Source organism: Heterodontus francisci, chromosome 18 (assembly GCF_036365525.1).
Source record: "Heterodontus francisci isolate sHetFra1 chromosome 18, sHetFra1.hap1, whole genome shotgun sequence".
In the NCBI taxonomy this organism is placed as follows: domain Eukaryota; kingdom Metazoa; phylum Chordata; class Chondrichthyes; order Heterodontiformes; family Heterodontidae; genus Heterodontus; species Heterodontus francisci.
In genome coordinates this window covers 23950633-23964439 of record NC_090388.1, presented here as the reverse complement: position 1 = coordinate 23964439, position 13807 = coordinate 23950633, and the positions used below count along the sequence as shown (strand labels likewise).

The 13807-nt window shown below is 43.7% G+C and overlaps 1 protein-coding gene across 3 annotated transcripts in view; it reads right to left on the bottom strand.

Moving 5' to 3' along the window:
- The window catches only part of tmem19 (transmembrane protein 19), a 57979-nt gene that overhangs the window by 8059 nt on the left and 36113 nt on the right, over positions 1-13807 (bottom strand). For all 3 annotated transcript variants that reach the window (XM_068050427.1, XM_068050428.1, XM_068050429.1), the window contains exon 5: positions 10687-10941. In XM_068050427.1, coding sequence (XP_067906528.1) covers positions 10687-10941 — 255 coding nt within the window. The remainder of the gene's footprint in view (positions 1-10686; positions 10942-13807) is intronic.

Here is a 13807-nt window from a genome sequence, read left to right as displayed (position 1 = left end):
AGGCCACGTCGCTTCCCCGCACTTGGCCACTCGCTCCTACGTCACCCCGTCACCCTTGCTTCTTTGGGTGGCGCCTGGTGACTGATGAAACATGGGAGTGAGAGATTGAGAGGAGGAAAGCAATGTGGCCTAAAGCTAGTGTTTGAGGGGAGGTGGGGGGGGGGGGGGGGGGGGGGGGAGCAGCCGGAGAGTACGGTGGCACGAGTGGGGAACAATTGGCGAGGGTAGTGAGGGGGGAGCAACGAGGTCTGGAGCAAGCGACCAGTAGGGAGGAGGGGGAGAAAGCATGGTGCCAAGGGAGGACAGCAGCCAGTGGGGCAGGCGCTAGTAGCTGCGTTAGGTTGAAATCAGTTCTGGTCAGTCATATAAACAAATCACATAACGAACTGGCAGCACATTTTATACTCTGCCCGATTTTCTTTACCATTGATCGGGGTGCCAACTCACTATCTTCTAATGGAAATTCAATCATAACATTGCTTTTGTATTTAATAGGAGTACTGGAATATTAAATGGATCTGAGGATTACAAGTAACATTCGCGCCACACAAGTGCCAGGCAATGACCATCTCCAACAAGAGAGAATCTAACCATCTCCCCTTGACATTCAATGACATTATCATTGATGAATCCCCCATTATCAATATCCTGGGGGTCACCAATGACCAGAAACCGAACTGGACTAGTCACATAAATGCTGTGGCTACAAGAGCAGGTCAGAGGCTAGGAATTCTGCGACAAGTAACTCATCTCCTGTCTCCCCAATGCCTGTCCACCATCTACAAGGTACAAGTCAGGAGTGTGACGGAATACACTCCACTTGCTTGGATGGGTGCAGCTCCAACACTCAAGAAGCTCAACACCATCCAGGACAAAGCAGCCCACTCCATCCACAGTCTTCAACATTCACTCCCTCCACCACCGACGCAATGGCAGCAGTGTGTATCATCTATAAGTGTGTATCTATCTATATGGCAGCAAGACTCCTTCGATAGCACCTTCCAAACCCGCGAACTCTACCACCTAGAAGGACAAGGGCAGCAGATGCATGGGAAATACCACCACCTGCAGGTTCCCCTCCAAGCCACAGACCATCCTGACTTGGAACTATATCGCCGTTCCTTCACTGTGCTGGGTCAAAATCCTGGAACTCCCTTCCTAACAGCAATGCTACTGTACCTACACCCCAAGGGCTATGCAGAGCTACAGGAAAAGAGGAGAGTGGGACTAATTGGATAGCTGTTTCAAAGAGCCGGCACAGGCATGGTGGGCCGAATGACTTCCTTCTATGCTGTATCATGCTGTGATTCTATGTAGCACCTATCACCATTTAGTAACCAAGATAATAAAGCAGTCATCAAAAATGCTCTCACATACTGCTTTTCACCTTACCATTTCAACAAACACATAAAAGGTTAAAGTATACATATGAATATGTATTGATATCACATTCCAACAAATTTTTTTTTGTCAGTTTCCCAATTAGCAGGGGCAGGTAAAATTCTGCAGGGAGAGGCCCACCTCAACCTATGACGTCAAGAAGGGCCGACCGCATTCTACCGGCGGCGGGGTGACTTCGGTGCGGCCCCCCCCACTGCCTGACGGTGGGCCCTTCAACTCCATATGCATATGGCAATAAATAACTTAGCTGTCGTCCCACGTCAATTTTATGGCCTCCATTCAGCCTTTGCGGGCCTTTGGAAATCCACATGGCGTTCCAAGGCGAGAACCTGTTTTGGGGTGGGGGGGGGGGGGGGGGGGGTGGGGGAAGAGTAATAAAAGTTTCAGGGTGGGAGAGGTGGAGGAGCGGGGAAATCATTTTTGATTGGATATGGGGATGGTGGGAAGGGGTTGAAGAGCAAAAGATTGAAGGTTGGTGGGGGGAGGAAGTTCGGCTATTTGAAAAATCAATTGATGGTTGTTTTGGGAAATAAGACGACCATGGGGGGGTGGGGTTGGGGAAGGGCCTCCATTGCTTAATTTTATATTTAATAAAAATCAATTATGTTTTGCTGTTAAAAATTAAAATTGTAAGGGCTTAAAGCCCTTTAAAAATGGCGCCGCACCAAAGTATCGCGGGGGCTCCTGGGAACTGAATGCGGGCACCCCACTGAATTTCAAGGGCTGCGCGGCACCCGAACAAAATTCAGCCCAATGAATTTCTCTGATTGGTGACTGTGGGAGAATCAGGCTGATAGAATGGTTGTAGTTTTAAGCAGTTACTGGTTACTCTTCACACTTAACTGTGCGTGAAGGGTCCAGTGCACTAATCTGTAGAACCCAATTACTAGAAACATCAACAGCCATTGATTCTTCAAATTTTGGAATATCCCATTACGTTAATGTACACAAAAAGTAACTCATTCGTGGAGTTAACATTTTGAAAAAGCTCTTTGCATTTTGCGACAGCTACGACCCATGTTTTGCACAACACTATAAAAATAAGTCATGACTCAAATGATTTTGATGTACATATTAACATATAATGTTTTTGAACCTCTGTCTGTACCTGCAGATTTGTTCTGGCTTCTCCCCTTCAAATCCCTCTCCACTACATCCCCTTCTACTCAACTAGGCACAAGAACCATTTGAAAACTAGGTCAGAGTGATTCATGGGTGGCTCTGTTGAGTACAGAAACTGAGAAGTTTGAATGGTGGCTGGCTTCATTCAGACCTTGACCTGCAAACACAGACAGAGGCTCCAAATGCTGATTCTCCAGTTAAAACGCTTTTGGTTAGCATGTACAGTATGCATGATGGAGGTTAAAGCAGCAACATAGTAGAGTAAATATAGATAGGATAGACCATCTTATCTATTCTGTTCTAAAAATACTTTGAAATGATATTTTGTAAGCAAAATCATAGCTGGTCCATAGCACTATTGGTTCAATCTTGTGAATATTTTGGTTGGTTAAGTGTGAACTTTTTAAACTGTAGTCTTGTACTTAATCTCCAGGTTAATCATAGACCAATATTAATGAACAATATGTCCTCCCCAAGTTAAAGCAAAATGGCAAATGTTGGCAATCTAAAAATAAAGATATAAAACACTAGAGATATACTGCAGATCTGTCAGCATATTACTGTTTTGGATCAAGGCATTAAGCCAGTTTCCAGATAAGCCTGGGTGATACTTGAGGCTCCCTGCCAGAGGTTCAAACCCAGAAAGCTTTTTCTCTTGTGGACCAAATTTTGACGAATGGTATCTTTGTAGTTAGCCATCTTAAAAGAACATTGATAATGAACTCAAGGCTTTTTAAAAAAAAACAATGTGTTTCATTTTGTGTCAGCACCTAAATTTTCCTGTTAATTGCAGATAATTTTGATACAAGTTAGCTTATTGTTATTTTTACAGGTTTATTGCAAGAATAGGAATGTGCAGGTCTGCAATTTTGAAGTTTTCATTTCAATGGAATTATTTTCATCATGAACCATCATGTATCAGCTCACCGGCTGTTTTTGGACGATACAAGAGTTCTGCAGTTTACCAGCCCTTTAACAGTAGTAACTTCTCAATGGCACAATTGCAACTTGACTTTAGGTCCACAACTCCTGATGCCTGTATGATCAATTCCAAGATTTTGAAATTAATTTCACAATATTTGAGATTATAGTTTACCCTATGAAGATATGGTGACTGGCTAATCCTAGGGTCAAAAAGATGAATACACACTGAGCACATTCCTCAAAGCACTTATTACTAGAACAGATGTCAAAATGGCTACTGATTGTAGGTAGTAACCTTAGCATTAGTAGTTTGCCATCATAATATATCACAGTTTACCAATCAGTATTCTGCTAGTATCTCATCTCTCCTTACAACAGAAGCCTAAACTGACTCTGACGGACAGAAGGAAGAGATTCCTTTACTCTCAAGAAATCCCAACGTTTTGTTACCATTGTCGTAGCATAGAAAATTTATGGTAAACCTGTCCTTGACAAACAAGGTAGATTAGTTTTTGTGAGGTCTGTCCAAAATGTTGAACAAAGAACAGTACAGCACAGGAACAGGCCATTCGGCCCCCCAAGCCTGCGCCAAACTTGATGCCTTTCTAAACTAAAACCTTCTGCACTTCCGGGGACCGTATCCCTCTATTCCCATCCTATTCATGTATTTGTCAAGATGCCTCTTAAGCGTCGCTATCATACCTGCTTCCACCACCTCCCCCGGCAGTAAGTTCCAGGCACTCACCACCCTCTGTGTAAAGAACTTGCCTCACACATCCCTTCTAAACTTTGCCCCTCTCACCTTAAACCTATGTCCCCTCGTAACTGACTCTTCCACCTTGGGAAAAAGCTTCTGACTATCCACCCTGTTCATGCCGCTCATAACTTTGTAAACCTCTATCATGTCGCCCCTCCACCTCCGTCGTTCCAGTGAAAACAATCCGAGTTTATCCAACCTCTCCTCATAGCTAATGCCCTCCAGACCAGGCAACATCCTGGTAAACCTCTTCTGTACCCTCTCCAAAGCCTCCACGTCCTTCTGGTAGTGTGGTGACCAGAATTGTACGCAATATTCTAAGTGTGGCCTAACTAAAGTTCTGTACAGCTGCAGCATGACTTGCCAATTTTTATACTTTATGCCCCGACCGTATGCCTTCTTGACTACCTTATCCACTTGCGTTGCCACTTTGTGACCTGTGGACCTGTACGCCCAGATCTCTCTGCCTGTCAATACTCCTAAGGGTTCCGCCATTTACTGTATACTTCCCACCTGCATTAGACCTTCCAAAATGCATTATCTCACATTTGTCTGGATTAAACTCCATCTGCCATTTCCCCGCCCAAGTCTCTAACCGATCTATATCCTGCTGTATCCTCTGACATTCCTCATCACTATCCGCAACTCCACCAACCTTTGTGTTGTCCGCAAACTTACTAATCAGACCAGCTACATTTTCCTCCAAATCATTTATATTTCAGCATTTTTAGGCTGCAATTCCTGGGATTTTGGGGTCTTTAAAATGGCCAGACCATCCCCCCACCAACCTCACCCTACACAAAAGTAGATCGTAATATTTGTGATGATATTTTTCCAAAGGAAACAAAACGTATTCACCTCAACACCATTATCAATAGGCAGGCAACTGGCTCTCAGCCTCAACTTTCTGTCAATCAGTGTGCACTGCATAAGAACCAGGATATCCTGCCCTCTAATTTTCGCACCCCATCAAGAAAGCACTTCACAACTGGTCAATACCTCCAGCAATGGCAGTTGAAATCAGGAACTTGCTAAGGGAAACAGCAGAGGAAAATCTGTGTCATACAACTAGGGTGCACAGATAAACGGGGATGTGTGTTTTGGACAGGTACCTCCTGCCACCTAACAAACAGCAGTAGTTACCAAAAAAGATATTCCCTTAATGTTAATTATGAGAATCAACTCAAATTAGTAAGAGAGGCAGACATGCTTGTGAAACTAGTAGCATCAGAACTTAGGCTGCAAACATAATATTTTTGTTATAGAAATGTTGTACTTTATTGTATGCTTCAAGAAGTTATTTCATAATACAAGCTAACTGCAAATATTAAATTAGGAACTACTGCATCATTAGCAAAATGCAATAGAATGCCACACATCTTTTGTCTACATCTTTCTTTTGTTAGGTGCATCTAGGTTTACATATTCTAAGAACTTTTAGAGAAGAGATCCATCAGAATCTAGGACAGGATGTGTTAACAAAACTACTCTCTTTTGTTGATGTGTAACCATGAAAGGACGTGTAAAAGGATTTCAAAACAAATACCAGTGGACTTAAGGCAGGGGTATCCCAGTTTTTGTTTTTTTTATGGGCCATATAGGTGGCACGTGAAACCTTAAGGGTTACATAAAAAGATAAAATCTATGCAAAAGCAAAACACTGCCCTCTGAAATGGCCAAGCAAGCCACTCATTGTCAAGGGCAATTAGGAATGGGCAACAAATGCAGGCCTTGCCAGCGATGCCCACATCCCATGAAAGAATTTTTAAAAAAAAATCTGTGGAGAGAGAAAAACAAAAGTTAATATTTCCGGTCGATGACCTTGCATCAGAACTGGGAAAAGTTCGAAATGTAATAGGTTTTGAACAAATGAGGATGGAGAGAAAGAACAAAAGGGAAGGCCTGTGATAGGGTGGAAGACAGGAGAGATGAAATGACAGAAGAGTTGGTGGTGCAAGGCCAAAGGGAATGATAAAAGAAACAAAAAGATGTGTCCAGAGTAGGTGTGAATGGCAGAATGAACAGCTGCCACAAAAGCAAAAACAAGAGTTATGCCAAAACCTGCAAAGAGAAAGGAAACAAAGTGGGGACAGAGGTTATGGTTGGAAATTGTTGGACTCAGTGTTGAGTCTGGAAGGCTAATCTTCTTAACGGAAAGATGAGGTGTTGTTCCGATGAAGCTCAACGCAAGCTCAAGGAACACTGCAGGAGGCCAAGGGCAGAGAGTTCAGCATAAGAGCAAGGTGAGAATTAAAATGACAGGCAACTAGAAGCTCGGGTCATGCTTGCAAATTGAATGGAGGTGTTCTGAAAATCACCTAATGTAGAGCAGACTGCATTGTGGGCAACAAACACAGTATACTAAATTGAAAGAGGTACATGTAAATCACTGTTTCAACTGAAACAAGTATTTTGGACCTCGGACGGTGAGGAGGGAGAGGAAGTGAAAGGGCAGGTGTTGCACCCCTGTGCTTGCATGGAAAGGTTCCATAGGAAGGGAAGGGGACAACTGAGGAGTGGACCAGGATGTTGCAGAGGGAAGGGTCCCTTCGGAATGCTGAAAGGGAGAGGAAGATGTGTTTGGTGGTGGAAGCACACTGGAGGTGGCGGAAATAGAGGAGGACGGTCTGTTGAATATGGAGGCTGGTGGGATGGAAGGTGAGGATAAGGGGAACTTTATTGTGGTTCTGGGAGGGAGAGGAAGGGGTGTGGGAAATGGGACTGACATGGTCGAGGGTATCAACTACGGTTGAGGAAAAAGTGAAGATCCATCAGAAGTGTTAGTATGGAAGATTGCATCATCAGAACAGATGCACAGAGACATTGGGAGAATGGAATGGAGTCTTTACAGGAAGTATAGTTTAGGTAGCTTTGAGAGTCAGTGGGCTCACAGCGAATATTGATTGATAGCCTATCCCCAAAAATGGAGACAGAGAAGTCGAGGAAGGGAAGGAAAGAATCAGAGATGGACCATGTAAAGGTGAGAGAAGGGTGGAAATTGGAAGCAAAGTTGATGAAATTTTTCAGTTCAGGGCCAGCAGGAAACGGCACTGACACAGTCATCAGTGTATCAGAAAAAGGTGGTGAGGGAGGGGACCAGAGTAGGACTGGAACAAGGAATGTTCCAGATTGCCTACAAAAAGGCAGGCATAGCTACGACCCATGCAGGTACCCATAGCAACGCTTTTTATTTGGAAGAAGTGAGTGGAATTAAAGTAGAAGTTGTTCAAAGTGAGAACAAGTTCAGCCAGGCGGAGGAGGGTGGTGCTGGTGAATGGGGACTGGTTGGGCCCCAGCTCAAGGAAGAAGCTAAGAGCTCTCAGACCATCCTGGTGCGGAACGGAGATGTAGAGAGATTGGATGTCCATAGTGAAGAGGAGATGGTTAGAGCCAGGAAATTGGAAACTGTTAAAGGGACAGAAGGCATCAGAAGAATCATGGATGTAGGTGGGAAGAGACTGGACAAGGGGAGAAAAATAGAACTGAGATAGGAAGAAATCAATTCAGTGGTGCAGGTACAGGCTGTATTGGTAGACCTGTTTGTGGATCTTGGGAAGGAGGTAGGAGCAGACTGTTCGGGGTTGGAGGCCACGGAGGGAAGATCTCCGGAGGAGAGGTCAGTGACAGACTTGGAGACTATGGCTTGATGTTCAGTGGTGGGATCAAGGTCCATTCTACCATTCACATCTCTTCAAGGTACATCTTTTGTTTCTCTATGTTGCATTACCACTCCCTTTGGCCGTACATCACCAACTGTCTTGTCAATTAATCTTGTCTTTCTTCCACCCTATCACAGACATTCCCTTTTGTTCTTTTTCTCACCCTCCTCCATTTCATTTGTACAAAATGTATTACCTTTCAATCTGAAGCCAGGGTGTTAAATTTGAACAAAGGAAATTATGAAGGTATGAGGGGCAAATTGGCTGAGGTAGAGTGGGAAAATACATTAAAAGTATAACAGTACATAGGCAATGGATAGTCTTCAAAGAATTTTTACTTAGTTTACAGCAACTATACATTTCTTCAAGGCACAAAAACCCCAAAAGTAAAGGCAGTCAACTGTGGATAACAAAGGAAGTTAAAGATTGTATAAAATTAGTAAAGAAAAGGCCTATAAAGTTGCCAGAAATAGTAGTAAACCTGAGGATTGGGAGGATTTTAGAATACAAGAAAGGAGGACCAAGAAACTGATAAAGGGAGAATAGAATATGAATGTAAACTAGCACAAAATATAAAAACGGACAGTAAAAGCTTCTATAGGTACGTAAAAAGGAAAGGTTTGGCTAAGACCAATGTGGGTCCATTACAGGCAGAGTTAGGAGAATTTATAATGGGGAATAGAGAAATGGCAGAAGAGCTGAATGATAACTTTGTGTCTGTCTTCACTGAGGAAAATACAAGAAATCTCCCAGAATTAGAGATCCAAGGGAGAATGAGGAATTGAAGAAAATTACTATTTGTAAGAAGGTCGTATTGGAGAAATTAATGGAGCTGAAGATTGACAAGTCTCCAGGACCGGATATTCTACATCCGAGTGTTGAAAGAGATAGCTATGGAGATAGTGGATGCATTGGTGATCATCTTCCAAAATTCTACAGATTCTGGAACAGTTCCTGCAGATTGGAAGGTTTCAAATGTCACCCCACTATTTAAGGGAGGGAGAGAGAAAACAGGGAACTACAGACCTGTTAGCCTTACATCAGTCGTAGGGAAAATGTTAGAATCTATTCTAAAGGATTTGATAAATGGACACTTGGATAATCATGATCTGATTGGACATAGTCAACATGGATTTATGAATGGGAAATCATGTTTGACGAACCTGTTAAAGATTTTTAAGGATGTTACTAACAGAATTGATAAAGGGGAGTCGGTGGATGTAGTATACTTGGATTTTCAGAAGGTTTTTGATAAAGTCCCCCACAGGAGTTTAGTTAGCAAATTTAAAGCACATGGAATAGGAGGTAACATAATGGCATGGATTAAGGTTTGGTTAACAGGCAGAAAACAGAGTAGGAATAAACAGGTCATTCTCGCGTTGGCAGGCTGTGACTAGTGGGGTACTGCAAGGATCAGTACTTGGGCCCCAGCTGTTCACAATATATTGGATATGGGGACCAAATGTAATATTTCCAAGTGTGCAGATGACACAAAACTATTGGAATGTGTGTTGTGAGGAAGATGCAAAGCGGCTTCCAGGGGATTTGGACAGACTTAGTGAGTGGGCAAGAACATGGCAGAAGGAATATAATGTGGAAAAATGTGAGGTTATCCATTTTGGTAGGAGGAACAGATGTGCAGAGAATTTCTTAAATGGTAAGAGATTAGAAAGTGTGGATGCACAAAGGGACCTGGGTGTCCTTGTCAATAAGTCACCGAAAGCTAGTGTACAGAAGCAGCAAGCAATTAGGAAGGCTAATGGTATGTTAGCCTTTAACGCAAGAGGATTTGAGTACAGGAGTAGTGAAGTCTTGCTTTACTTGTATAGAACCTTGGTTAGACTACACCTGGAGTACTGTGTGCAGTTTTGGTCCTCTATCTTAGGAATCTAGAACTAGGGGGCACAATTTCAAAATAAGGGAGAAGCCACTTAGGACAGAGATGAGGAAAAATTTCTTCACTCAGAGGGTTGTGAATCTTTGGAAGTCTTTACCCCAGAGGGCTGTGGAAGCTCAGTCATTGAGTATGTTTAAAGTAGAGATTGACAGATTTCTAAACACCAATGACATAAAGGGATATGGAGATGGTGTGGGAAAAAGGCACCGAGGTGGATGATCAACCATGATCGTACTGGATGGTGGAACAGGCTCGATGGGCTGAATGGCCTACTCCTGCTCCTATGTTCATATGTTCCTACCTTTTTCCAGTTCTGATGAAAAGTCATCGACTTGAAACGCGAACGGTTTCTCTCTTCACAGATGCTGCCTGACCTGCTGAGTATTTCCAGCTTTTTCTGTTTTTATTTAAGTTAAAATCCACATTCCCCATGAATTTGCTATATCTCCGGTTGTTGACACTAACAGACTTTGGTGTTTTGATTTAGGACCAATGGAGCAGCAACACTAAAAAAACAGCCTGTTCCAAACCTTCAGAGCCACAATATTCCAAACTGCTAAACAAGAACTATAAATGCACATAGGACAGAATTGCATGGGTTTAGTAGGCTGGATTGCCAGGACTTGTGGCTACATTTGCCGCAGGTATCACAGTTTGGACCGCCCCCGCCCCCCCCCCCCCCCCCCCCACAATTTAAAAGGACAGCAATTTTGGTCGTAGAAGTGCTCATTATGATGATGCACTCATGAAAGAATTTGGTACAATTTGTAGAAAGCTGACAAGTTTTATGAAATTTGGTGATGACGTACAATTTTTCTGCTTTTACAATTATCATCCGTTTATCTGTGTCAAATAAATATCACAAGATATCCAGATGGGAACTCACTAGACTCTAGCATCTTTCAGAAAGCAATGTGGATTCTTACCAGTGGGAACCTTTTCCCAGGTGGTTATCAGCCTTGGTTGACTTTTGCTGGCAACGCTTCCTATCTCTGATGCCCAGGTATCACCTGAACTGCAAGCCAGAGCTCCCAGGAGAGACAGACACATCCAAGAGGCAGTATACTGCTTTGAAAAGTCAATTGCAATTTCTCCTGGCCCATTTTCTATCATATAAAGTAAGGCAATCTCTGTCGGAACCCCTCCATTACAGAATACCTGTATCCAGTTCCTCTGGCCACCTGTTTAAAAAAAAAGTGGTATAAACCTTAGACAAAAATCACAGACACAGAGAAAGTAATTGGATGAAAATGCTCATTGAAATAGTTAACAACATGTGTACAGATTGATTCTCATTTAGAGATAACATTCAGATCTATTTGCAATCAAAATCATCATAAAATAGGATCAGCCACTCTTAAGCTTCCGAGATTAGATACTATTAGGTAGATTTAGGCTGCGGAAGATATAGCAACAGTTCACATTCTATTACCATCAAGCTGGGGGAACAACTCTGGTTGAATGTAGAGCGCAGAAGGGCATTCCAGGAGCAGCACCAGGCATACCTAAAAATGAGGTGTCAGCCTGGTGAAATGACAACACAGGACCACTTGCATACCAAACAGCAGAAGCAGCATGCAACAGACAGGGCTCAACGATTCCACAAACAATGGATCAGATATCAGCTCTGCAGTCCTGCCACATCCAGTCGTGAATGATGGTAGACAATTAAACAACTGACAGGAGGAGGAAGCGGCTCCACAAATATCCCCATCCTCAACGATTGGGAGCCCAGCACATCAGTGCAAAAGACAAGGCTGAAGCATTTGCATCCATCTTCAGCCAGAAGGGCGGAGTGGATGATCCATCTTGGCCTCCTCCTGAGGTCCCCAGTATCACCACGTGATATTAAGAAACGACTGAAGGCACTGGATACTGCAATGTCTATAGGTCCCGACAATATTCCGGCAATAGTACTGAAGACTTGTGCTCCAGAACTAGTCGTGCCCCTAGCCAAGCTGTTCCAGTACAGCTAGAACACTGGCATCAACCCGGCAATGTGGAAAATTGCCCAGCTATGTCCTGTGCACAAGAAGCAGGACAAATCCAACCTGGCCAATTACTGCCTTATCAATCTACTCCTGATCATCAGTAAAGTGATGGAAAGGGTCGTCGGCAGTGCTATCAAGTGGCACTTGCTTAGCAATAACCTGTTCCATGCTCAGTTTGGGTTCCACCAGGGCCACTCGGCTCCTGACCTCATTATAGCCTTGGTCCAAACATGGACAGAACAACTGAACTCCAGAGCTGAGGTGAAAGTGACTGTCCTTGACATCAAGGCAGCATTTGACCAAGTAAGGCATCAAGGAGCCCTAGCAAAACTGGAGTCAATGGGAATCAGGGGGAAAACTCTCCACTGGCTTGAGTAATACCTAGCACAAAGGAAAATGGTTGTGGTTGTTGGAGATCAATCATCTCAGTCCCAGGACATCACTGCAGGAGTTCCTCAGGGTAGAGTCCTAGGCCCAACCATCTTCATCTGCTTCTTCAATCACCTTCCCTCCATCATAAGGTCAGAAGTGGGGATGTTCGCTGATGATTGCACAATGTTCAGCAAAATTTGCAATTCCTCAGATACTGAAGCAGCCCAAGTCCATATGCAGCAAGGTCTGGATAGCATCCAGGCTTGGGCTGATAAGTGGCAAGTAACATTTGCGCCACATAAGTGCCAGGTAATGACCATCTCAAACAAGAGAGAATCTAACCATCTCCCCTTGACGTTCAATGACATTATCATTGATGAATCCCCCATTATCAATATCCTGGGGGTCACCAATGACCAGAAACCGAACTGGACTAGTCACATAAATGCTGTGGCTACAAGAGCAGGTCAGAGGCTAGGAAGCTAGGAATTCTGCGACGAGTAACTCACCTCCTGTCTCCCCAATGCCTGTCCACCATCTACAAGGTACAAGTCAGGAGTGTGATGGAAGACACTCCACTTGCTTGGATGGGTGCAGCTCCAACACTCAAGAAGCTCAACACCATCCAGGACAAAGCAGCCCACTCCATCCACAGTCTTCAACATTCACTCCCTCCACCACCGACGCAATGGCAGCAGTGTGTATCATCTCTAAGATGCATGGCAGCACCTCACCAAGACTCCTTCGATAGCACCTTCCAAACCCACGAACTCTACCACCTAGAAGGACAAGGGCAGCAGATGCATGGGAAATACCACCACCTGCAAGTTCCCCTCCAAGCCACAGACCATCCTGACTTGGAACTATATCGCCGTTCCTTCACTGTTGCTGGGTCAAAATCCTGGAACTCCCTTCCTAACAGCATTGCTACTGTACCTACACCCCAAGGACTGTAGCGGTTCAAGAAGGCAGCTCACCACCACCTTCTCAAGGGCAAGCAGGAATGGGCAATAAATGGTGGCCTACCCAGTGATGCCCACATTCCCCAACGAATAAAAAAAAGATAATTTTTCTCTTCAAAATTAGAATGGGGACTCCAATGAAGTCTGTGTACCACACTTAAATCTAAATTATGAGCTTTCTTTGCTTTTCTTCTACTTCTTTGGTCCCCTCACTTTTTCCCTAAAGTTATTATTCACATTCAGCTTAATTGTGCTGCTCATAAAATGTTAAGTAATAGCAGTAATGAAAATAAAAGTTTAATCATCTAGAAATTCAAAACACTTTTTCTCACCAAGTCTCCCAGGTCACATATATAGGCAGTTCCTCAGTTGAGCTGTTGGGCTTTTCCAAAGCTTCCACCTGGTAGCAGCCAGGTCGTACCTCAATATATTAGTCACAAAGAGGTCAGTTTAACCTCAACTGCCTGGTTGGAAACTGACAATCAGACTGACCACCCTTTTACACCCAGTCATATTTTAGTTACCACTGAAGGCCACTTCTGCTCACCTCATTCCTCAGCCAGTCTCCAACACTGCTACACATACTGTTAACTGCATTCCCAAACTAGATTCCACCACAAATGCCATGTTACAACCGAGGCGGGAGGAGGATACTGTCTTTTCTAGTTCCACTTCTCCACAGGTCACAACATCTATTTAAAAGTTTACCCAGTTACCAATAG